The sequence below is a fragment of the Dendrobates tinctorius genome, unplaced genomic scaffold, assembly GCF_039654945.1.
Source record: "Dendrobates tinctorius isolate UK_male_01 unplaced genomic scaffold, ASM3965494v1 ptg000009l, whole genome shotgun sequence".
Taxonomy (NCBI): domain Eukaryota; kingdom Metazoa; phylum Chordata; class Amphibia; order Anura; family Dendrobatidae; genus Dendrobates; species Dendrobates tinctorius.
The window spans coordinates 3,498,692-3,525,169 of record NW_027361677.1 but is presented as its reverse complement, the minus strand read 5'-3'; the positions used below and the strand labels follow the sequence as shown (position 1 = coordinate 3,525,169).

At 44.1% G+C, this 26,478-nt stretch overlaps 1 protein-coding gene across 1 annotated transcript in view; it reads right to left on the bottom strand.

Annotated features, from left to right (window-relative positions):
- LOC141095714 (5-hydroxytryptamine receptor 3A-like) overlaps nucleotides 1–21,010 on the bottom strand; it is a 28,501-nt gene extending 7,491 nt beyond the window's left edge. Inside the window, exons 1-5 of the mRNA XM_073581966.1 lie at nucleotides 20,858–21,010; nucleotides 14,737–14,909; nucleotides 12,517–12,647; nucleotides 10,225–10,432; nucleotides 3,290–3,496 (exon numbers count right to left, since the gene is read on the bottom strand). Of these exons, the coding sequence (XP_073438067.1) occupies nucleotides 3,290–3,496; nucleotides 10,225–10,432; nucleotides 12,517–12,647; nucleotides 14,737–14,909; nucleotides 20,858–20,859 (721 nt within the window). The 5' untranslated portion in view covers nucleotides 20,860–21,010. The remainder of the gene's footprint in view (nucleotides 1–3,289; nucleotides 3,497–10,224; nucleotides 10,433–12,516; nucleotides 12,648–14,736; nucleotides 14,910–20,857) is intronic.
- Between the last annotated feature and the right edge of the window lie 5,468 nt (nucleotides 21,011–26,478).

Below are 26,478 nucleotides of genomic sequence, written 5' to 3'. Positions count from 1 at the left end.
GGGCTACAGTATAATCTTTGGGGGGCTGCATTATACTCTGAGGTGGCTACATTATATTCTGTGGTGGGGCTGCATTATACTATATGAGGGGGGCCGATTTATACCCTATGAGGGTTCTGCATTATATTCTATGGGGAGACTGCATTATACCTTATGAGGGGGTTGCATTATATTTTGTGGGGTGCTGCATTATATTCTATGAGGTGGGCTGCATTATATTCTATGAGAGCGGGCTGCATTATATTCTATGAGGGGGCTACTTTATATACTATGAGGGGGGCTATATTGTACCCTACGAGGGGGCTACTTTATATTCTATGATGAGGCTACCCCAACCTCTGCTACATAATTAAGATGTGTACTAACATATTATACCCTGATATTAGCATGTTTTACCACACAATTGGTGATCTTGTATTTATTTCTATGTAGCTAATGCCATGTAGTGGGCCCCAAGAATGAATTTCTCTGGTGGACCCAAGGTGCTCCATTCTGACGCTGACCCTAAACCTAACTTTAGCCCCAACCCTAACCCTAACTTTAGCCCTAACCCTAACCATAGCCCCAACCCTAACCCTAGCCCTAACCCTAACGGGAAAATGGAAATACATTTTTTTATTTTATTATTTTTCCCTAAGTAAGCGAGTGATAAAGGGGGTTTGATTTACTATTTATAGCATGTTTTTATATTAGGTTTTTATGTTTGGCAGCTCTCACACACTAAAATAGGCTTTTATTGCAAAAAAGAATTTTTGCATCACCCCATTTTGAGAGCTATAATTTTTTCATATTTTGGCTCACAGAGTCATGTAGGTCTTTTTTTTTTGCGGTACAAGTTGTCGTTTTTATTTGTACCATTTTCGGGCACATGACATTTTTTGATCGCTTTTTATTCCGATTTTTTGGAGGCAAAACGAATAAAAACCAGCAATTCATGAATTTCTTTTATACCGTTCCGCATGTGGTAAAATTGATAAAGCATTTTTATTCTTCGGGTCAATACAATGACAGCGATACCTCATTTATATATTTTTTTATGTTTTGGCACTTTTTTACAATAAAAACTTATAGAAAAAATATGGTAATTATTTTTGCATCGCTTTATTCTGAGAGCTATAGCTTTTTATTTTTTCGGTGAGGGAGCTATATGGTGGCTTGTTTTTGAGGGACAAGATGACGTTTTCAGCGGTACCATGTTTATTTATATCCGTCTTTTTGATCGCGTGTTATTACACTTTTTGTTTGGCGGTATGATGATAAAGCATTGTTTTTTTGCCTTTTTTATGGTGTTCACTAAAGTGGTTAACTAGTGGGACAGTTTTATAGGATGGGACATTATGAACGCGGCAATACTAAAAATGTGTACTTTCATTGTTTGGATTTTTTTATTCAAATATTGATTTATTGATGGAATAATATTGATTTTTTTATTTTTTTTTATACTTTTACAATTTTTTTTTAATTTCATTATAACTTTTACACCTCGCCTCACTATGGGACACTCATTTTGTGCAGGTTTGATCGCTTATATGGCATCCACAGGAAGTCTCTGAGCTCTGGATCAAAATTGGCAATGCAAGTCTATGGGTGCCAGAGTGCGAGATTCGGGAGCGATAGCTGTCAGCTGAACCATCAATCGTCTGACTAAACTAATGTTTATGATCAGCGTAAAGGGAACCTGTCATGTTCCCAAGCCCTGCAGATATGGGGTAATTCTGCAGATTAACAGCTTTCTAAATCTGTGCTTGACAGAGTACCTTTAATTGACTGTGTCAGCACAAATTGATTGTTTCAACCAAGTACCAGCACCCGATGCACCCTTGGCATAGCCAAAACTTTAAGTTCACATTTCCACCTTGTTTTCCATCTATTACTACCTTCTCTTGCTCTGCTCCTCCAAGGGTCTGACCTTCTCGCTGAGCTACCTCTTGCAGACACAGCACCACTGCTATTCCCGCCTGTTGCTGAGAGTATCCACCCGACTATAGGGAGGCGAGACCAGACTTTGCAGGAATTTATCAGTGTTCTGCAGAACTCTGTTTCCCTTGCCTATCCCCTGCCAGTAGGTGGTATATTATGCAGCTTCTTCCTTCACACCTTGCCTGAACTTACCTCCTAGTTGCCATACACCCTCGCGATCTGTGAAGTTGTAATGTTCTGACCTTTATGATGTAGTCCCGGCTTGTTCTCTCGTTTTGTCTGCCCTCTCGGCGCCTAACTCCGGCTATGTTTTCTGAACCCATGCTGCCTGCCCTGACCTCGGACTTCCTGACCACATGTCTGTGTGTTCCCATTATGCTTCGTGTCTGGATCTCTGACTGTTTGGTCAACTGTTGCAGGTGTGGCACCTGTTCATTACTCTAAGGCCAAGCCTGTCCTCACCATCAGAGGCTTTAGTGAAGACCAGGTGCACACTTAAGGCCCCGTCACACTAAACGATGTCCCAGCGATCCCACCAACGATCCGACATGATGGGATCGCTGGGACATCGTTAAACAGCCCCAGCGATCAGGACCAGCGATGCTGGACACTGGTTTCTAATGTAAACGTCGGGTATCCAGGACCCGCGCGACTCCTGGATACCCGCTGTTTACCTTGGAAACCGGCATACACGCTGGTTTCCAAGGTAAACATCGGGTATCTAGAAGCTGCGCGACTCCTGGATACCTGCTGTTTACCTTGGAAACCAGCGTGTACACTGGTTTCCAAGGTAAACAGCGGGTATCCAGGAGCCGTGGCTCCTGGATACCCGATGTTTACATTAGCAACCACAGTCGCTGATCGCTGGTCTCTTGCTGCCACACGCAGCGATGCGCGCTGGGCAGCGGGAGACCAGCGATCGAAAAACGGCCCAGGCCGCTCGAGCACGATCAGCGATAACCGGCAGGGGGGCCGGTCGCCGATCCCCGTCACACACAGCGATCTCGCTGGCGAGATCGCTGATGTGTCACAAAATCAGCGATCTCGCTAGCGAGATCGCTTAGAGTGACGGGGCCTTAAGTTACGCTCCTCCAGTGTAACCCAGTGATGCACTGGGTCCAGATAAGAAGGTGAACTTAATGTTTCACCACACCAAGGGTGCACTAAGTATCTGTGCTTGATTTGAAAAGTAATTTTGTGTTACCATACTCCCTTTAAACAAATTTTTGCTGGATTAGTGAAAAATGTTATGTTCACAGGGACAACAATAGAATCAAACTTTACAATTCCTCACCCAACCACTTTATATAATCAGACATCCATCAGTTCATGTCTGGTTCACAGAACATTAGTTGTTTAAAGCACTTACCCTTTTCTGTTACCGGCACAATTGGCACATTCCATTCAGAGTGTTGTACTTTGAAACAGAGAATGCGTGCAAGACATTTTATGACCAAAAATGTCATCCAACGTGGGACTTCTATGTCTGTTTCAGCAAAATTCAACATGTAGGAAGTTGCGATGGAACCAATAATGCTAGCCACCATAATGGCCATACAGATACAGCAAAATAAGCCTATGAGATAAATATAATAAAAGATCAGATGATTTATACAAGTATTAAAAAGCTTTCCATGCCCCTGACCCACATTGAAAAAACTGTTTAGGTTTATTCCAAAATGTTGTTATTGCCCATTTGCAGTTACATTAGTGTCCCTTTATGGCTGAATATAGACATCTGTAAGACATGGTCCGACTGTGGACCGTGGTATTCGTATGGGCCACGGGTCTCTTGACACAAACTCAACAGCCTCATCTATGTAGTCGGTACAGACATCACATGTACTCGGGCCGTGTTTTACAGACATCTGAATTTGGCCTGAGACTGTCTTAGGGTGGGTTCACATCAGTTTTTTCATGTCAGTGGCTCCATCGGAGATTCTGTCTTCAGCCCTCAGAAACTGGATTCAGGTATATCCGTCGATGGTGTAATTGACTTTTATGAAACATATAGAGCCACTTTGAGCTCTGTTTGACCTCATTTTCAGCAATATCTGCCGTTTTCCGGTGGGCATAAAAATGCAGTTAACCAAATATTTGTGAAAAAGTAGAATATTGACACATATTAGGTCAGACAGATCACACAGTGACTCTGTCTGCATCATTAAATGGCCTTGCATTTACTTTCCCTCAATAATTAAAGAATTTGAGACTTTTGGCCATTTAAGTAAGTTCAAGGTAAGCTATTCAAAGTCTGAGGCTCTTAATGTCACCTTGCCAAATAATGAAGTAGCTAATATTAAAAAGAGAATTTCCAATTTAAATGTCAGAACTGTTACGCACCTGTCCTGTATCCATGTCTTACTTCCCTCTCCCTGGTCCACTGTGCTCTACGTCAGGCTTTGCAGATAGATGTTAAGGCGTGATCCTGTGGGAGCATCCACCAGGGCCTATATAAAGGCCCCGTCACACTAAGCGATATCGCTAGCAATATCGCTGTAACGTCACTGGTTTTGTGATGCAGCAGCGATATTGCTAGCGATATCGCTATGTGTGATACTTACCTCCGACCGGCTCCCCCGCTGATTATCACTGATCGCGCGAGAACGGCCTGGGCCGTTTCTCGTCGTCAGCTTCCTGCTGGGCTTCCTGTGGCGCCGACAAGCGACGCGGGCGGGAGGACGTCAGGATCGCCTTGTCTGACAGGTAAGTAGCGACCCCCGACCGCTGCTATGTCGCTTGTGAGATCTGCCTGTGTGGCAGCTCACTAGCGACCACTTAGCGATGCACCAGCAATCCATATCATTGTTGGGATCGCTGGTGCATCGCTAAGTGTGACAGTACCTTAAGACTCCCTGAGACACACCCTTTTGTCTTGGTATTGCATAAAGACTTCTGTGTTGATAGACCTTGGTTTGCTAAACACCGTTTCCTACACTCTATCTACCTGTTTGTGGTCTCCTCACATCTTCTGCCTGCGGTTTCCTGCACTTCACCTAACTGTGCTTTCCTGATGTCCTCAAACTGCCTCTGGTCTACTGTCCTCTGCCTGTCTGCGGTCTCCAGACATCCTCCGTCTGCCTGCGATCTCCTGATGTCCTCTACCTGCCTGTGGTTTTCTGATGTCCTTGGACTGTCTGTGGTTTCCTGAACTACGCCTGCCTACCGGTTCCTGTTGCCTTCCGCCTGCCTGCAATCTCCTGTCCTTTGGTGTCTTGTGTGCCCCGCCTATCTGCTGCCCATGATCTGTGTGCCCATCCTGAACTTGGGCTTGGGGGATCCATCTCACCTGGTGAGTCTAACAAGAACAGAGACTTAAATTACTTAGGAGAGCCAGTCTCTTAAGATCTTATCAAAATATATTTTCTCAACTATCAGTCTCTTCTAGACAGGACTTTAAAACATTTAAACAATTACAATAAACAAAGATTCTCCTGGTTTGGATGTATTAATACTCTTAAGATGGACATACTACCCTGTTTTTTATATTTATTTAAGACTGCAGCCATAATACTGCTCTGTTTGATTCTCTAGATCAACTGTTTTGAAATTTGTGTGGTAGTGCCGTAGATCCAAATTGGTCTACGCACTTTGCAGACTTAAAAGCCCAGGAAGGGCTGGTCTCCCTAACTTTGAACTACACTGCTCAAAAAAATAAAAGGAACAGTAAAATTCCACATCCTAGATATCACTGAATATGCAGGATAGGAAAAAAGAGGTCAGACAATCCACGCTGCGAATCACTATGAACAATTATTATTACAGTGGTCTTTATTCGACGCGTTTCGAAGTTTCACAGAACTCCTTCCTCAGGAAAAAAACACCTGGTGGAGGTGGTTTTTTCTTGAGGAAGGAGTTCTGTGAAACTTCAAAACGCGTTGAACAAAGACCACTGTAATAATAATTGTTCAAAGTGATTTGCAGCGCGGATTGTTTGACCACTTTTTTCCTATCCTGCATCTTCTACGTCGGTCCCTCGTGGATCTGTGGTTTCTGCAGCAGTGAATCCTCCATGCTTATTACAAGCTTCATCTGGTGAGTGTATTATTTTCAAATTGATATACCTACACTGGATAATGCACTATTGCGCTATTTCTCTTCAATAGTATCCCTAGATATCACTGAATGAAATATTCAAATTGCAAATCTTTATTCATTACATAGTCTGTTATCCTAAGTCATGTAACAAGTCTCGTTAAAGGGTCGACATTGACTTTTAGGATTGCTACTTCCAATAGGTGGCACTAGAGTTCTAATCCTCTGAAGAGACAATTTGCATAATTAGCATATTTCCCAGAGGAGCATTGTGGCTTTAAGTCTCCTCATCTCGACATGCTTAGCATGTCATTCTTTGCAAGGAAAAATTATACTTCTTGGATATTCATTATATAGTGGAATGCATTGAGAACAATAAAACATAAAAATGATCAATGTAAATCAAAGTTAATATCCCATGGAGGTCTGGATTTGGAATGATACTCAAAATCAAAGTGGAAAATTAAATTACAGGCTGATCCAACTTCAGTGGAAATGCCTCAAGGCAAAGGAAGAGGTAGCGGTCCTGTAATTGGGTTGTTGCCCTCCTACGGCCCTCTCCACATCTTCTGGTGTACTGGCTAGTCTCCTGGTATCTACTCCAAGCTCTGGACACTGTGCTGACAGACACAGGTACCCTTCTTGTCACAGCTCGCATTGATGTGCCATCCTAGATGAGCTGCAATACCTGAGCAACTTCTGTGGTTTGTAGACACCACCTCATGCTACTGTACTCTGGGGGTGAGAGCAATGACAAAATGCAAAAGTAACCAAAGACAACAGCCAAAAATGATGAGAACAGAGAAATGGTCTGTGTCACCCTCTGCAGAACCACTCCTTTATAGGGATTGTCTTGCTAATAGCCTATCATTTCTACCTGTTTTCTATTCCATTTGCACAACAGCAGGAGAAATTGAGTCACAAATTAGTGTTGCTTCATAACTGGACAGGTTGATTTCATAGAAGTGTGATTGACTTGGAGATACGCATTGTGTTGTTTATGTGTTCCCTTTATTTTTTGAGAAGTATGGATCCACTGCGCCACTGGCTGGGCTTACGCTGGAGGGACATAACTAAGTGGCCACCTGGTTTTTAATAGAGCCTCTGATGGTGAGAATAGGCTTGGACCATTCGTGTAACCACCAGGTGCCACTCCAAGGCAGTCCCCAGATCTGCAGCAGCTGATTGAAAGGTCAGAGGCAGAACACAAGGCACAGAAGGCAAAGACAGAGATGTGGTCAGGAAGTCTGAGGTTGGGGCAGACAGCACAGGATTAAAATACAAAGCCAGGGTCAGGAGCAGAGCGATCAATCAAAACAAGAGAAAAAGCTGGGTTGGTAACAAACATGCACTGTGACAGATTTCTAGAGACAGACTGCAACTAGGAACCTAAGTTCAGGCAAGGAGTGGAGGGAGGAGCTGCCCAATATATCTCCCTGCAGGCAGGAGTTAGGTCAGGGAAGCAAAACTCTGCAGAACACAGCAGGGTTAAATTCCTGCAGAGTATAGCCGCACCTCCCTATTGGCAAGTGGAAAGAGCAGGCGGAAGCAGCAGTGCTGGGATTACTGCAACAATCAGTTCAGCGAGACAGCCTGACACGGAGAGGAGCAGAGCGGCAACTGCAGTGAGTAGGCCTTAGGTGAGAAGGCATATGAGTTACTTACCAGTGTGACATACAGGGCAGCTTTTTTGATTTGTCTGATTGATTGACAATATTAGAGCTCTTCTAAGGAATAGGTGGGTATGGAACAGGACAGCTATATCACATCACTTTGTAAACACTCATGGGTCAGTCCAAAAAATAGAGGTCAAGTTAGCTCTGAAGCTGACCTGTTGAAAGCTGCATTGAGGTCTTGGGATCAACAGAGGTTCTCTCTGGGCAGCGGACCAATCACGTCTATCTATTCCAATCTGTAGTTTCCATCGGATGTGAATGTAGAACATTTTCTTTGCTGGAAAGCAGTTAAAGATTCCTGTTTTTGTCATTTCCTTAAAGGCACAACATTACCCCTTTTAACCTCTCTAACAACCTCTGATGTTAGACGCTCCCCTTTGTGGTTGGAAAGTTATCAATTAAAATCCATCCTCTCCTCATCGGGCAGATCAAAGATTTATTCTTCTACTACTACCCAAAAGCTTTTTCTGATGAATTCATCACACCCACAAACCGTGTCCATTATATATGCTCTGCTGAGCAAAAGTAGTGAAACAAATAGACCAAAATATACCAAGAAATAGATGAAATAATTGGGAGTCGACATCTCAGAAGCTTAATGGAAAAAGGCATACCTATTCTCTCTCCATAGCTTGTGCAGCGTAAGAGAAAAACTACATTATACTTACCCATTGCTGGTTGGTAGGTGATCAAATACTTATTTCATGCAATAAAATGTAACTTAATTACCGTATTTTTCGGATTATAAGATGCACTTTTTCCCCAAAAATTTGGGGGAAAATGGGGGTGCATCTTATAATGTGGATATACCTGCGCTCTGTCCCTGATGCTACTGATACTCTCTGTCCCCAGTGCTGCCGCTGTGCTCTGTCCGTTGCTGCGGGGGGGCTCTGCCAACATTTTGTGAAAGGCCAGAGCCCCCAGGCAGTTCCATGGTTTCCTGTGCAGTGGACTCCAGGAAAATGGCCACCGGGGGCGGCGCATATGCAGATGGAGATCTCGGCAACAAGATGTCGGGAGATGAGATCTCAGTGCTGAAATCTCATCTCCTGAGATCTTGGTCTCGAGATCTCCATCTACGCATGCGCCGCCCCCTGGCGGCCATTTTCCCGGAGTTCACCGCAAAGGAAACCATGGAACTGCCGGGGGCTCTGGCCTCTCACAAAATGTCGGCAGAGACCCCCACAGCACCAGACAGAGCGTAGCAGCAGCACCGAGAACAGAGCGCAGTGGCAGCACCAGATACCCACAGCAGCAGCAATGCTCCACTCTTGCCTCCTCCAGAAGTGACCCTGGGACCTCGCATTACCGCAGCCACCACCCCTAGTAAGCAATAAGACACATGGATTATGAGAAGCACCACCATTTTATTAAAAAAAGTTTTTTTCCTATTTTTCTCTTCAAAATTTGGGGAGAGTCTTATAATCCCGAGTGTCTTATAATCCAAAAAATACAGTTTTTAAAATTCATACAATGTAGTTTTCTGTTTTTTTTTATTTTTAGATTCTGTCTCTCACAGTTGAAGTGTACCTATTATAAAAATTACAGAGCTCTCCATTCTTTGAAGGTGGGAAAACTTGCAAAATCATCAGTGTATCAAAAATTAGTTTCCTCACTGTAAAAATGATGGGGTTGTGACAGCTTAAAATAATTTCGGGAATCTGTTGGGTTTTTTTTCAGTTTACCAGTGGAAAAAGAGTGGACAATTCTTCTCAGGTGACTTTGTTGTCCACTCTCCCAGGGTCTGTCAAACGTCAAAAAGTGGGGTTATTGAGATTTTGTTTAACAGCTGCTCATATACTTTTTCTCCGATACTGTAAATTGTTTTAATCTCTAACTTAACCCGTTTTTTGTAAATTGGAAGACCTAACCGCCAAATTCAACCACAAATAAATATGTTTCTGAAAGTGTAGAGACCATAAATCCTATTTCTGTAATCCCCAGAATTCCATTTCCAATTTACTGTTACACAAGCCGCCATCTAATTTTTCCCCCTTTCTTTTTCTTCTCACCACTTACGGTAACTATCTATCCTGCTTTCCTAATATCTTAAAATAAAGATCACATCCTTCCAACCTTTCTTCTTATATTTGAAGCAGAAATTTTGCATTAAACCAAATCTGAAAAAATTGAGTATGCTGCAAGCTGTAATATCAGTCCTATAAGTTCTAAACTCAGTTGTGTTGTTTCATTACGTAAGAATGTATATGGTTTGTTTCACGATGTGTTCTGTATTATACCCTGTATCAATGCCATCTATATATTTTGAAAATCTTTAATAAAAAGAGATTAAACATTAAATGGCCCCATTGGTGGACACACCTGAATCTCATTTTTCAGGACTAGTGGAGCCACTGATGTGTAGAAAAACCATGATGTGAAAGTAGCCTTAAACATGTAAACAGTTCCCGAGCTGAGCAGCACAGCTCTGTCAAATGTTTAGTTGCCGCAGCTCAACTCCTACTCCCTCTCAAACTAAGACACCGTTGAGAGGGAGTAGGAGTAATTTGATATGGGACTATGTGATTAGATTTTATAACTCTATATGTCATTGCACAATAAGTATTTGCCTAAGTGCTGGTAGATAACATACTCAACAATGGAGGACTCTCAGATGTAGAGAGAATTTGATTCAGAACGACAAGGAGGAAAGCAAAACCAAGCACGACTGTGATTTTGAACATAAGTCTTTCCATATCTCGCAAATGTATAAACATGCCAATTATATCCAGGATAACCAAGAAGCAAATTGGGACAATAAAAGCAATGACTTGAACTGAGGAGTTCCTTTTAACGGTGATCTAGAAAAGGGGAAAAAATAGATATGAATATATAAAAAGTGTATAAATATGTAATGAAAAATTAAATAAATCTAATTTAACATTAAAGAGAACCTGTCACCAGGTTTTCCCAATAAAAAGTAGGGTCAGCATCTTTAAACTCTCTTTTAAAAGCATTCTAGTATGCTGATGTGGCGCCCCTGAGGCTTCTGTCGCCACAGAGGTACTGCACCTTCTCCTAAGGTGTAGTGTCCCACCATCCAGGTAAGGTGGGAACTCCTGACCATGCTCCACACCTGCATTCCACACACAGGATAGTTCAGTGGGGCCACCTAACAGCTTCAAGCTGGGGGTTAGCAGAGCACCCCTCGTGGAACCCTGCTTCGTAACATGAGATGTGCTGGGAGGCGGGTGGAGTGTGATGATACAAAAGAGAGGGAAAGTGTAGGATTTCAAGTCAGTCTGAAAGTCAGTCAGTCTGGGGTGAGTCCCAGAGAAGGGAGTCAGACGAGGGACTGAGAGAGAGAGCAGACTGACAGCAGGTCAGCCTGAGAGGGGCTCAAGGCGGAGGAAGACAGTCAGTCAGGAGAGGCTGAGGACTGGTCTTAGTGGAACGAGCTCCTCAGGGAAGGAAGAGAAGGAGAAAGAGACGTAGACTGGAGACTACAGATTCCATAAGAGAGATAGAACAGATCGGAACGAAGGAGAATAGAAGGACGGTGGGAAGAAGGTTGAGAAAGAGAGAGAACCCTTCCAGTCCAGAGAGCGCAAAGGCCAGGGCCCGGTCCCCAAGGTTGATTGGATCTTTTTGTCCGGCAACAGACACCGGAGGAGTAGTGAGCCACTAACGCCTTGCTCCCATCATAGATTTGGGACACAACAGCAACCGATTTGTGAGCCAGGATTCTGAGAGGAGTCCCCGATAGAGGCTACAGCTGTCTGTCATACACGTAAAGACTAGGAACACCTAGAGAGAGGAATTCCAGGGTAACTAAGTACTGGAGTGCGTCGCACCTAAAGGCGCTTTGGAGGAGTCGTTCAGTAAGGTACATGTTGACGGAGTGTGGAAGGGAGAATCCTATCCTGCCTGGAGGTTGGCTGGAGCCCTGACCCAGAGAACACAGTACGGAGGCAGGAAGTGGTGTGAACTGCAAACAGTGAGTAAAGCTTTAGAACCGCATACTCTGGTGTCCTCCAGTTATTCCAGCACCGCTACATCTGGGTACCAGCATCCGTACCATTCTGCGCCTCTTCACATCCATTGCACCTACACTGCCCTGGGACTACAGCTCCACCTGTGGGGAGCTACACCATCTTTGCTGCACCACAACATCAGTCCCAGCGGATCTGCATGCAGCGTTGGCTCAACATCTTACTTGCCAAACACCACGGGTGGCGTCACGAATTATTCATATAAACTCTAACTCCATTAACATCACCGCCATTGATATTGAGCGCCCAGGGCCAGGGACCGGGTCGCCACTGCTGTGACACATTCCCGTCTGACACCGGCCCGGTACCGAGTAACCCCCGCTGCCCTGGGTGTGCGACGCGCGTGGGGCGACCCACTGACTATGTTCCCAACTCCCTATTAAAGGCACATAAAACAATATTTATTATACTCACATATGGTCAGGAGCAAGAAAGGAAAATGATCAAACGGTCCAATAAAGTATAAAAATGTAGATACTTTATTAAATATTACAAATAAAAGGAACAGGCTTTGAGTGGGGAAGAAAAAGTGCATATAGCATATAGGTTATATTTGGCAGTCAGTTATCAGTTTAGAATACTCAGAGTAAAGACCTATTGCCCATACTAATATTCACAGTAATATGCTGGTCACAAGCATGGAAGGTGTGCACAATAAATACTGAAACATTCAGCCTATAGAGAGAACCGCTGGAAATACAGTATATGGTACAACAGAGCAAACCAGACCCAGATGAGGAGAATAGAGGGGCACTGCAGCACCTGCATCCACCCCGGGGGAAATTTTATCTCCGGCACCTATTGTAAATTCTCTGCGATGGAGGAATACCAAATGATATCTTTCCCGAACTACACAGCAGATTAAATTCATGAACTGCTTACCCATCACTCACCTGATATCGAGCTCGATTTTCAATATCTGATACAGTAAAGTTTATGAGATTCCATTCTCCAATGCTGAAAAAAACTTTCCGTGTTTCTTCATATAAATAAGAGGAGTTCATTTCCGAGATGAAGTTTACATCTACAAAATAAAACAAAGTTGTTAGCTCCATTTCTGAGGACAGTACTTTTGATTTTACAGTGGCATGTAAATGTTTGGGCACCCCTGGTCAAAATTAATGTTACTGGGAACAGTTAAGCAAGTTGAATATTAAAGGGGTTGTCAACTACTAGGACAACCCCTTCTTAAACTAAATATATGGCCCCAAGAAAATAAAAAAAACCTGTACTCAGCTCCTGCGCAGGCACCATTCCAGTGGTGTCAGCACTCGCAGGCTCGGGGCTGTGATGAGGTGAAACGACACATGATGCCCGGTGCTGGGGTGTATCTAGATTTTCTGGCATCCGAGGCAAAAATTCAGTTTGGCGCCCCCCCTCCCAAGCACATATGCAATTTTCACAATTAGGGCTCGTACGCATCTGCAAGAAAAACAGATGAGTGCAATCTAATAAAAAATCAGATTGCACTCTCACCAATGTTAATCTATAAGTTACTGCTCATCTGCAATTTTTTTCTCAGCTGAAATAGGACTGTGAAAAAAAATTGCAGCATCAGCATGCTGCGATTTGCCACGCATGTCGGACACGACTCGCCAATGCAAATCAATGGGAGTGATAAAAAAAATAAAAAAATCGCATGGCAATTGGACCATGTGTCCGATTTTTACACACCCATGTCCTTTGAAAAGCAGGCAATTCAGCAGCCGAGTGCATTAAATCACAGCGGGACCCGATAGGATAGAATAGATGGATTTCATACAGTATATACACATAGAATAGATAGATATAAAGATGTCAGTGACATATACAATTAATAAAGTGTGTGTGTGTGTGTGTGAACAAAAATAGCATCGGCACCCTCGTAATTTTTCTAACCAGCAGAGGGAAAGCCGACGGCTGTGGGAAGATGTTTATAGCCTGGGAAGAGCGTAATACTCATGGAGCTTCCCAGGTTATTAATATCAGCTCACAGCTGTATAATTAGCCTTTACAGGTTTTTAAAATGGGTGACCCCCCCAAAAATGATGTAGGATTCCCCAATAATTATTAACCAGCAAGAGCTAGGCAGACAGCTTCAGGCTGATATTAATAGCTATGAGGCAGTGACTGGTGTTACATGTGAGGGTCACTGTATGTTCCCCCAGGGATGTGCACGGAGGCATATTGAGGCCATGAGAGGGCATTGCAGTCACAGGCATAGCTGTGGCTGCAATGCAGACTAAAGTGAGAATAGGTCTTGGACATGCTTGTTGTCCAAGACAGATTTAGGGAAAACCTGCTCTGGTTTTTTTTGTGTTTTGAAAAAGACTGAAGATGGTAGTGTTGCAGTCTGTTTCATTCCCAGCCCGGATTTTCCATGTGGTTGAAGGCCACAGGTTGCTAGTTACAAACCCCTCAATATAGGGTTTGGGTATGTCTGGTTGAGTGTCAGTCTGGTGTGTGCTAGAAGGCAGAGCAGTTGGCTCTGCAGTGCTCCATCTGTGTGAGGCAACAAAGACCAGCGGAGCCAAAGCAGCCAAGGCAGGTCAGGGCCTGGTACCCACAGCGTACACAGCCATGCAGTTGCCCACAGTAACCGGTCTCGTTAGTGGACTGATATCAGGAAATTCCCCAGATCTTAACTCCATTAGGAATCTATGGTCAATCCTCAAAAAATGTGAGAACAAACAAAAGCACAGAAATTGTGATAAACTCCAAGCGCTGATTATACCAGAATGAGTGGTCATCAGTAAGGATTTCACCCAGAAGTTAATACCCATCTGGCAGGGTGAAGGTAGAATTCTTGAAAAATAAAGGACAACGCTGGAAGTATTCAATCTTTGCATAATCTTTAAGTTTCTGTCAATAAAAGTTTAAATACTTCTGAAAAGATTATAATTGTACTTTAGTAACCAGAGGAACATTCTATCTAAAAACACTGGAGACGCAAACTGTGCGAAAACCAAACTTTGTGTCAGTCTCTAAACTTTTGACCATTTCTGTACCTGTACCTACTCCATCAATTGGCATGTAGCATTGTGTAGGTTATTAATGGCGTAAATCTATTACTGACTGTTTGCTCATTTGTTTAATCTGCAAAATAGGCTCAGGATTAAAGCTTGGACACCTACCGTCAGAAATATAAGGTCCAAAGGTTATATTGCAAGTCTGTGTGTCAAACGGATAATAGAAGATATTTAGGCTGCAGCTACTAACTATTCGCATAGGCTTTCCCGCACTGATGAATCCATCGTAGGAAATTTGGTAAAAAGGGGTTACAGGGTTTTTACTATCTGCTTCTGTCCTGTATAAAAATAAATTGTTACAAAATGTAGTTAGACATAACTATAAACCATTTTTTCAGAGTCTCCAATCAACTCACGATCCAAAGATATTTTGTGACAAGGGCAGACACTGAGATCAAAGGAACCTTGTACAGGACTTTTGTCTGGGCCCATTTCCTCTATCAGACCCCCACTTACATATATAATAACACATTTACATGCATATTCATTATAAAAAAAATATAAAATAACAAGTTGCAAATACTTTACAAAATGTATAGTTCAAACATGCACACAAGCTTATGTAAGTTACACAAATACATACAAACACATGCATTTACACAATGTATATAATTTTTGGGTCATTATCTCCTCCACAACCTTTGATGTACATGTACGTCAAAGGTCATGTCCTTTATTTTGACAACCGAGCATACAAAGCCTGCATCTTTCCCAGCAGATAATGGCTGATTTAATCAGCTATTATGTGTCTTAAACAGCCGGGGATGGAGTGGAGCTCTGCCCACAGCTGTAACCTGTTTAATGCTGCTGTCAATCTCTGACAGTGGCATTTAACATGCGTTGGAAGGGAGACACATCATTCCACATGCCCATCTGAGCACCTGAGACATGATCGTGGGCAGGGGCTGGCTGGGCTGAAGTATACAGGGGCTGGCTGGGCTGATGTATACAAGGGCTGTCTGAGATGAAGTATACAGGGGCTGGCTGGGCTGATGTATACAGGGGCTGGCTGGGCTGATGTATACAAGGGCTGGATGGGCTGATGTATACAAGGGCTGGATGGGCTGATGTATACAAGGGCTGGATGGGCTGATGTATACAAGGGCTGGATGGGCTGATGTATACAGGGGCTGGATGGGCTGATGTATACAGGGGCTGGATGGGCTGATGTATACAGGGACTGGCTGGTTTGGCTGATGTATACAGGGGCTGGCTGGCTGGGTCGATGTATACAAGGGCTGGCTGGGCTGATGTATACAGGGGCTGGCTGGTTGGGATGATGTATACAGGGGCTGGCTAGGCTGATGTATACAGGGGCTGGCTGGGCTGATGTATACAGGGGGTGGCTGTGGCTGATATATACAGGGGCTTGCTGATGCTGGGCTGAGATATATACAGGTGCTGGACTCAGTGGGCTGGGGCTGGTGATGATGTATATACAGATGCTGGGCTCAGTGGGCTGGGGCTGGTGATGATGTCTATACAGGTGCTGGGCTTAGTGGGCTGGGGCTGGTGATGATGTATATACAGGGGCTGGGCGCTGGCTGGACTGATGTATATACAGGGGCTGGGGGATGGCTGATGCTGGGCTGATGTATATACAGGTGGCGCTGGGCTCAGTGGGCTGGGGCTGGACCTGGTGATGATGTACTTACAGGTGGTGCTGGGCTCAGTGGGCTGGAGCTGGACCTGGTGATGATATATATACAGGTAGTGCTGGGCTCAGTGGGCTGGGGCTGGACCTGGTGATGATGTATATACAGGTGGTGCTGGGCTCAGTGGGCTGGGGCTTAACCTGGTGATGATATATATACAGGAGGTGCTGGGTTCAGTGGTCTGGATCTGGTGATGATGTATATACAGGTGGTGCAGGGCTCAGTGGGCTGGGGCTGGTGATGTATATATAGGTGCTGGGCTCAGTGGGCTGGGGCTGATGATGTATATACAGGTGCTGGGCTCAGTGGGCTGGTGATGTATATACAGGTGCTGGCCTTAGTGGGCTGAGGCTGATGATGTACATACAGGTGCTGGGCTCAGTGGGCTGGGGCTGATGATGTATATACAGGTGCTGGGCTCAGTGGGCTGGGGCTGGCAATATACTGTATATAGGTGGTGCTGGTCTCTGTGGGCTGGTGATGATGTATATACAGGTGCTGGGCTTAGTGGGCTGGGGCTGGTGATGATGTACTGTATATACAGGTATGGGGCTCATTATACTGTATGGAGCAGTTTCATTCACCTTTTTCGTTCTAAAATTTTACAACCTGAATGATCATGGCTTGCCCCCCCCCCCCAATTTTGATTCTGGGTACGCCCATGGATCCATCCAACAATTCTAGGATTTGTATACTCAGAGGTGGAGAAATACAGGGGCTTCCTCTGTTCAAAAGACATCTCAGACTCTCTGGAGCCAGTGGTCAATGATGAATATTGGGGTTCGTATAAATCCAATATTTCTGAGAGATATATTTTTGGCATAATAGCTAGGGGCTGAACATAACGCATTCACTCACATAACCGTAAGGCCGGCCAAACAACTCCAACTTAATATCGACAGATGGATAATGCCATGCCGTCTTTATCTCTACAGAAAGGTAAAATTGTGATAGGAAACCTGACAATATCTTTGGCCTGGGAACCCCAGGGACAAAGATATCCTGAAAGTTGGCTATTTCATAAACTTCTAAAAGACCTAGCACATTGCACGACTAGCCCTACATATGAGCTTCCCAAGGACAGGTATGTGGGCGTAACCTTGATCTAATAAAAAAAAAAAAATCAGCATTTGGGTTTCTGTCATTTGTCATTCCTGAAAGGTACAGCTTGCTGTGGTGCTGTCCATTTTCCTAAAATGAGCATCTCCCTAAACCAATTTCAGAGCCATTTCCATGAAACAGGTTTAGTACTTTTCTTTAGTTATTTTTATTACATGTGATTGTATACACCGTATCATTTTATTCCCATTTTGTAACATCTTTGTATATTTTTCATAAACACTGTCTACCTTTCCGGATTTCATATATAAAATGTAATAGCTCCACTCCTCTTGCTCTCTAAACTGCACCCCTGAAGCCATACTCTACCTGTAGTGGGTGTCCAATCAGCCTGTATAAACGATTGGTGGTGGCAGCTAGTAGTTCTTGTTATCTTTGTGGAGCTGATAGTGATCGTATCGGTGAGTACACACACATATATATATATATATATATATATATATATATAATTAATAATAATAATAATAATAATAATAATAAATTTTATTTTTATAGCGCCGACATATTCCGCAGCACTTTACATTTCAGAGGGGATTTGTACAGACAATAGACATTACAGCATAACAATAATCACATACAGTAGATTATAACAAATAACAAGAGGAGTGAGGGCCCTGCTCGCAAGCTTACAGTCTATGAGGAAAGAGGTAGACACGAAAGGTGGGTGGTAACAGTTGCTCTGATTGTATGGACCAGCCATAATGTTAAGTGTGTAACAGTACAGACACAGAGGGCTAATGGATGCATAAAGCATGTGGGAACATGATGCTGGGAACCTGGTTATGGTAAAACTTTTGGCTCTGCCACACAGGGATAGGTTAGGTTAATGTGTTGAGGCGATAGGCCAGTCTGAATAAATGCGTTTTCAGGACACGCTTAAAATTGTGGGGATTGGGGACTAATCGTATTGACCTGGGAAGTGCATTCCAAAGAATTGGCGCGGCACGTGTAAAGTCTTGGAGACGGGAGTGGGAGGTTCTGACTATTGAGGATACTAACCTCAGGTCATCAGCAGAACGGAGGGCGCGGGTAGGGTGGTATACTGAAACAAGGGAGGAGATGTAGGGTGGTGCTGAGCCATGGAGGGCTTTGTGGGTGAGGGTAATAAGTTTATACTGAATTCTGGAGTGGATGGGTAGCCAGTGTAATGACTGGCACAAGGTAGAGGCATCGGTGTAACGATTGGTGAGGAATATGATCCTGGCTGCAGCATTCAAGACAGATTGGAGAGGGGAGAGTTTGGTAAGAGGGAGACCGATTAGAAGAGAGTTACAATAGTCGAGACGAGAATGAATAAGAGAAACAGTAAGAGTTTTTGCAGAGTCAAAAGTAAGAAAAGGTCGAATTCTAGAAATGTTTTTGAGGTGCAGATGACAAGAGCGAGCCAGTGATCGAATGTGGGGGGCAAAGGAAAGCTCGGAATCAAGTATGACCCCAAGACAGCGGGCATGTTGCTGGGGAGTAATAGTGGAACCACACACAGAAATAGCAATGTCGGGTATAGGTGCATTAGTAGCGGGAGGAAACACCAGGAGTTCAGTCTTTGACAGGTTCAGTTTCAGATATAGTGAGGACATGATATTAGACACAGCGTTTAGACAATCGCCAGTGTTTTCTAGAAAGGCTGGCGTGATGTCAGGAGAAGAAGCGTATAATTGGGTGTCATCAGCATAGAGATGGTACTGGAAACCAAATCTACTGATTGTTTGACCAATAGGGGCAGTGTACAAGGAGAAGAGGAGGGGGCCTAGAACCGATCCTTGAGGAACCCCAACAGTAAGGGGAAGGTGAGAGGAGGAGGAACCGGCAAAAGATACAGTAAAGGAGCGGTCAGAGAGATAGGAGGAGAACCAGGAGAGAACGGTGTCCTTGAGGCCAATGGAATGGAGCATAGTGAGGAGGAGCTGATGATCCACAGTGTCGAATGCTGCAGAGAGATCCAAGAGAATTAGCATGGAGTAATGACCATTTGATTTAGCTGTTAGCAGATCATTAGAGACTTTAGTGAGGGCAGTTTCAGTGGAGTGTAAAGAGCGGAAACCGGATTGGAGAGGGTCGAGAAGAGAGTTTTCTGAGAGATAGCGGATAAGACGGGAGTGGACCAGGCGTTCCAGGAGTTTAGAGATGAAGGGAAGATTAGAGACAGGTCTATAGTTAGCGGCACAGTTTTGGTCGAGGGATGGTTTTTTAAGTAGTGGATGTATGATGGCATGCTTAAATGAGGAGGGAAATATACCAGTAGAGAGAGAGAGGTTAAATATTTTAGTTAGGTGAGGGGTGACAGCAGGGGAAAGGGACTGGAGGAGATGTGACAGAAATGGGTCACTGGTGCAAGTAGTTGGGCAAGAAGATGCAAGGAGCCTGCTTACTTCTTCTGTGACTGGTTCAAAATCAGAGAGTGAGTTAGATGCAGTGGGGGAGGGAGGACGGTGCATGGTATGAGGGGATTTGGAGATAATTTCCTGTCGGATCTGGTCAATTTTTTCTTTGAAGTAATTGGCCAGATCGTCAGCTCGGAGCTCCGTGGTTGGGGCCTGTACTCTTGGATTGAGTAGAGAATGAAAAGTGTCAAAGAGACGTTTCGGGTTATTGGACAGTGAGGTGATGAGGGTGTTGAAATAGGTTTGTTTGGAGAGGTGAAGGGCAGTGTTGTATGTTCTAAGCATAAACTTAAAATGGATGAAATCTTCGTGTAGATTGGATTTTCTCCACAGACGTTCGGCGCACCTGGAGCACCGCTGCAGGAAACGTGTTTGCACCGTGTGCCAGGGTTGTCGCCGTCTGTGTTGTGGTGTTCTATTTATAGGGGGTGGAAATTCATCCAGGGCAGTTTGAAGTGTTTCATTGTAATGCTTCAATGCAGAATCAGGACATGAGAGGGAGGAGATAGGGGCCAATGAAGACTGCAAGTTCTTCATAAGTTTCTGGGTGTTAATGGCCTGTATGTTTCTATAAGTCTGGACAGTGGGGGTGACCTGAGCAGCCTGGCAGTTCTTTATAGAGAATGAAAGAAGATTGTGGTCAGAGAGAGTGTGTATATATACACACACACAGTTTATTCCATGAGTGGAATCGGAGGTGTATATACCATACACTCACTATGCGTTCCCCTATAATTGTCCTAGTAGTTGAAACAGCCGTTCACTCACCAGACAATTACGTAATTGACCTGACAGCAGAGGCAGTGGAGTAGCGTCCCCTGACAAATTAGTGCCAGTGATGGGATCTGCATGATCTCTTCAGTGTTATTCCTGACAGAGCCCGATAATCAATCTTGTTGATTGTACATGCAATTGCAATGCCATGACTTTAGGAATATGAGGGTACTACAAAGAGTTAGATTTCCTTTTTGAGATGTCCATTGTAAAGAGCCCAATGTTTCTATGAGCCAAAGAGACCGCAATAAGCTCATCATCTTCAGCTGTTAGTATTTTGGTATGAAACAAACTTACATTTCCAAAATATAGTTGTCCGGTGTCCAAAGATTGTCAGAAGAATAGTAAAAAACTTCAATATTACAAAACTCCTCTGGATCCCAATTTATGAATTCATTTTTCCATCCCTAAAGTGAGAAAGTTAAGGTCAAAATGTTATGTTATCTTATGTTATAATTATTTATGCACAATGAGGATCTTGGTGTAAGTGGTGGCCCAGGATAAGGAAATGCCATGTTATTTTCAGAGCATGGTTAGCTTAGGTTCCAGTGGTGTGAAAACAATAGATCCCACAGTCGTTAACACTTGATTGGAGGGTCATTATTTTAGTGGTTTCTCATCAGCTAAAATGACTGCTGGTGAAAAAAAAGAAATACATTTGGCCCCTAGAGAAATACAAATTAAGGAACTGATTTTGAAGCATGCCCATCAAGTGCTTTACTGTGCATGCTCAGCTTTTCAATGACAATTGGTTGTCACTAGAGTTGAGCGAAACAGGTTGGCCAGATTCATAAGTCGCCGACTTATGGCAAAGTTGGGTTTCGCCGACCGAAACCCGACCACAGCGTGAAGTCGGCCATGCGGTCGGCAAAACGAGCGCCAAAGTCGGATTTCCCAGAATGCTTGCACGTGACTTTTTTCAGCCACTGAGCAAGGACGTACACTGTGGGCAATGAGATGACGAGAGAGAGAGATTTCGTGCACTTTATAAAAGCGGTCCGGCATGTAGGTGTGTTTACTGTCCTCCACTCCCTGCCGACTTTGCTTCCCCATTGACTTGCATTGGGTTTCGTGTTTCAGTCGGACCTTCGACTTTTTCCCAATAGTCGGCCGATTTCGTTCGACTCGACTTTTGAGAAAGTCGGGTTTCATGAAACTCGACTCGACCCTAAAAAAGGCAAAGTCGCTCATCTCTAGTTGTCACGTGTACCTGTCCTGTGTGACACGACCCGCAGGTCAGTAACTGAAACAACAAAACTGTCACGTGTACCTGTCTTGTGTGACATGACCCGCAAGTCGGTAATTGAAACACAAGACAAAAGGGGAATACCGGGGAAACAGTTACAACGGTGGGCCCTGCAATAGGGAACGGGGACGTGGAGACCTCCTGCACTCTCCTGAGGCAGTGTCCCTGAACACTCCTAACGTTCCCTATACAGACTCTTCACCTGTCGCCGACAAGGATACCTGAATCCCTCACTAGCCCTGCACCTATCCCTTACTAGGGAACTGGCTAGTGCGGACACTGGTTCCACCGCTGCACTAATACACACGAAGGAAAATACACTAACAGGGAAAAACAACAAAACACTTATCTTTCTCTGCTGCAGTCACCAGGCAGCAGAGTTCATCACCGGGTTAGCCTTCAGCAGTGGCTCGACACCTAAGAGCCAGCTGCTACCTTCACCATCTTTCTCTGCTGCAAACACCGGGCAGCAGAGTTCAGCACCAGATCAGCTTTCAGCAGTGGTTAAACACATCAGAGCCAGCTGCTAACTTCACCGTGGTTGGAATCCACAAAGGACCTGCTATAACCAACACCAGCTGATACACCAGGTGACCTTATATAGCAAAGGAGGAGTGGTCACCATCAGCAGAGAAACCAAAGACATGTAATAACCCCAGTGACCACCGGGGGCCAAAGGTAAAGCAAAGAAAACTATCAGACATGTAATAACACCTATGGCCACCTGGGGCAAAAACCCATATTAAGGCCCCAACGGCCTGAAAGGTAAAAAAAAGAGGTTTAAATGAGGGAATCCAGAATCTGACACAGATCCAAGAATTGGACTGTGATATTGGTTCTATAGAAGTCAATGAAGCCGATAGAAGTCTGAGATCCTTGCGCATAGAAGTCATTGATATTGCTGCTTATTTTAGGTTCAGATGTCCACTCAGTGGTATTTTTCAATGCTTGACAGCTAGCTAGGTATGCTTGCTCATATTAGATCGCCAACCACTGATTAGGACCAGCCACTGGACCCTTGAGCCAAGAATAAACAGGGAATTCAATGAATAAAACACATTCAGGAACTGATTTTCAGAGCATGCACAGTAGTGGCTTTTACTGAACTTGCTCAACTTCTCAGACCTCTGTTGGTTCTACTGAAGTCAATGGAACCCATAGATGTCTGAGAGGCCAAACAAGTGACATAACAAGCAATTACTGTGCATCTTCTGTAGGACTGGGTTAAATTACTGCAGGTCTTGATTAGATGCACCTGACTAGCTTAAACTAAGAACCGAGACCTATTTTCAACTTGGGGCAGGTAAGTCTGCTGGATGTTGAGCAAATTTGAGGGTGCTGTTAGGGAGTGACCAGTCAAAATGTGAGCTAGCTATAGCTGGGAGTAAGACATGCCAGGACCTCACTCTCTGAATGGAAACTGCATGGGTCAGCTAGGAGTGCTGAGCAGTCTGTGTTTTGGAGCTGCAGAGAACTATGTGGAAACTGCACTCGGTTCAGTGTGAACTGTGCCCAGAGTTGCATTTCTGTTTAGCACCGGAAGCTGCTGAAGCTTGAGCTGAAGAGGATAATGAAACTGGTGGGATTGTGCTTCTTCTGTGTATGAAGTTTTCTCTGGGAGAAAGGACTGTAATCTCTTCAGGTGAGTTTGCACTAATATACAGGTGCTTCTCACAAAATTAGAATATCATCAAAAAGTTAATTTATTTCAGGTCTTCAATACAAAAAGTGAAACTCATATTATATAGAGTCATTAAAAACAGAGTGATCTATGTCAACTGTTTATTTATGGTAATGTTGATGATTATGGCTTACAGCCAATGAAAACCCAAAAGTCATTATCTCAGTAAATTAGAATAATTAACAAAAAACACCTGCAAAGGCTTCCTAAGCTTTTAAAAAAGGTCCCTTAGTCTGTTTCAGTAGGCTCCACAATCATGGGGAAGACTACTGACTTGTCAGATGTCCAGAAGGCAGTCATTGACACACTCCACAAGGAGGGCAAACATCAAAAGGTCATTGCTAAAGAAGCTGGCTGTTCAGAGTGCTGTATCCAAGCATATTAATGGAAAGTTGAGTGGAAGGAAAAAGTGTGGTAGAAAAAGGTGCACAAGCAACCAGGATAACTGCAGCCTTGAAAGGATTGTTAAGAAAAGGCCATTCAAAATTTTGGGGGAGATTTACAAGGAGTGGACTGCTGCTGGAGTCATTGCTTCAAGAGCCACCACACACAGACGTATCCAGGACATGGACTACAAGTATTGCACTCCTTGTGTCAAGCCACTCATGACCAATAGACAACGCCAGAAGCATCTTACCTGGGCCAAGGAGAAAAAGAACTGGACTGTTGCTCAGTGGTCCAAGGTGTTGTTTTCAGATGAAAGTATATTTTGCATTTCATTTGGAAATCAAGGTCCCAGAGTCTGGAGGAAGAGTGGAGAGACCACAATCCAAGCTGCTTGAGGTCTAGTGTGAAGTTTCCTTAATCAGTGATAGTTTGGGAAGCCATGTCATCTGCTGGTGTTGGTCCACTGTGTTTTACCAAGACCAAAGTCAGCGCAGCTGTCTACCAGAAAATTTTAGAGCACTTTATGCTTCCCTCTGCCGACAAGCTTTTTAGAGATGGACATTTCATTCTCCAGCAGGACTTGGCCCCTGTCCACACTTCCAAAAGTACCAATACCTGGTTTAAAAACAACTGTATCACTGTGCTTGATTGGCCTGCAAACTTGTCTGACCTTTACCCCATAGAGGTATTGTCAAGAGGAAGATGAGAGACACCAGACCCAACAATGCAGACAAGCTGAAGGCTGCTATCAAAGCAACCTGGTCTTCCATAACACCTCAGCAGTGCCACAGGCTGATCGCTTCCATGCCACGAAGCATTGATGCAGTAACTGATGCAAAAGGAGCCCCGACCAAGTATTGAGTGCTTTACTGAAGATACATTTCAGTAGGCCAACAGTTCAGATTTTAAAATCATTTTTCAAGCTGGTGTTATAAAGTAATCTAATTTATTGAGATAATGACTTTTGGGTTTTCATTGGCTGTAAGCCATAATAATCAACATTAACAGAAATAAACACTTGAAATACATCACTGTCTGTAATCACTCTGTATAATATATGAGTTTCACTTTTGGTATTAAAGAACTGAAATAAATTAACTTTTTGATGATATTTAAATTTTGCTAGAAGCACCTGTAAGTGGCCTGCTAAATGAACTGTATATTTGTTGTGATACTTTTGTGCACAGACAAGGCTGTTTTAGGTTTTGAATCCCTTTGAGTTTTATGAAGGCAATAAACTGCACTTGTTTGGAGTAAACCGTGTTGTCTGTGTGAATGCTACCTAATACCTTCCTGGGAAAGTGAATCCCTACAATTCATTAGTCTTTGGAAGGAAGCGACGATATTGCTCTGCCTCCCATGCACAAGATTGCGTAAGTGCCACCATTGCCCTGTGTTGCCTCGTCAGAAGTGGCAGTGCATGTGCAGATTGATAGTCCAGTTCTTGTAATATCGGAATCTTACTGTGCATACTCAGCCCCTTCTAAGAAGATGACCCCTGACAAAGACGGTGTGGCGCCCTGCGTCTTTACCGCCAAAAAAGGGTTAAATATGTACTGTTTTGTATGTGTTTTGTGAGCAATGGGAGTTATGCTGTCTCTGCTAGAGACCACAACACACACACAATTCACCTCACTCCCTCACTTGTCTGAAGCTTAGAGCTTTGCAGACACACCCTAACTGGGAGGGGGGGGGAGTCGTGAGTTGTTGTTTCAGTGAAGAAGGAAGTGAGCGCTCCTGGCAGCCATGATGACATGTGGTCCCTCTAGGAGCAAAGCAAAGAAGCATCAGGGAGTCAGCCCCTAGGCCATCCATCCTTTCAGAGCAGGGTGGTAAGCTGAGAGACTGTGTGAGTTTATACAACCTACAGTGGAGTGTTTTCCCTGGGAAAACAGCAGCAAACTAGGATCAGTGAAGGATTTTGCAAGAAAGAACTTCACACAGGATCCAAGCTGCAAGTTGCCCGAAGAGGAAAACACAGTGAGTAGTGGCTATACTAGAAGTTCCAAACTCTGGGAAGCCTTGGTCCCTGAAGGGATTAGAATAGCAGGAAGCTTACACTGAGTCACAGCAGAGCGAAGGATAACTCCCATTCTCCAGAGCAGACTGTAACCTGGTGAGAGCTGTAATATCTCCTCTGAACTGCATCTGAACTACAGTAAATGATAAAGTGACTTTTCTTGTCTCCTGCCTTATTACTCTGTGCCTTCTACTTCCATCACAATCTCTGGGGGTCTTCCCTGGTTGGAGAGGGTTTAACATCTGCACTGCCATCACCATCTACTCCCCCAGGGATCATCTGCAGTGCCGGCTATCCTACAGTCGAACACTCCAACTGGCATCATGAATCACTACATAAACTTTATTCCCATTCAATTCTACCCCTTTTACATGACCGCCTGGGGCCACGGACCGGGGCACTGCCACTGTGACACATCCCTTTAAGACAACCGGCCTGGAACCGAGTATCCCACAGCCTCTGGGGCGCGTCATTTTTGGCGTCTACGAACAGGATTCGAACAGGATACCGTGCGTGCCTAAAGTCCTACAGGAGCAACGACCTGCAGCAACTGAAGCGGTGAGTCGCACCCCTGCAAGGGTTAA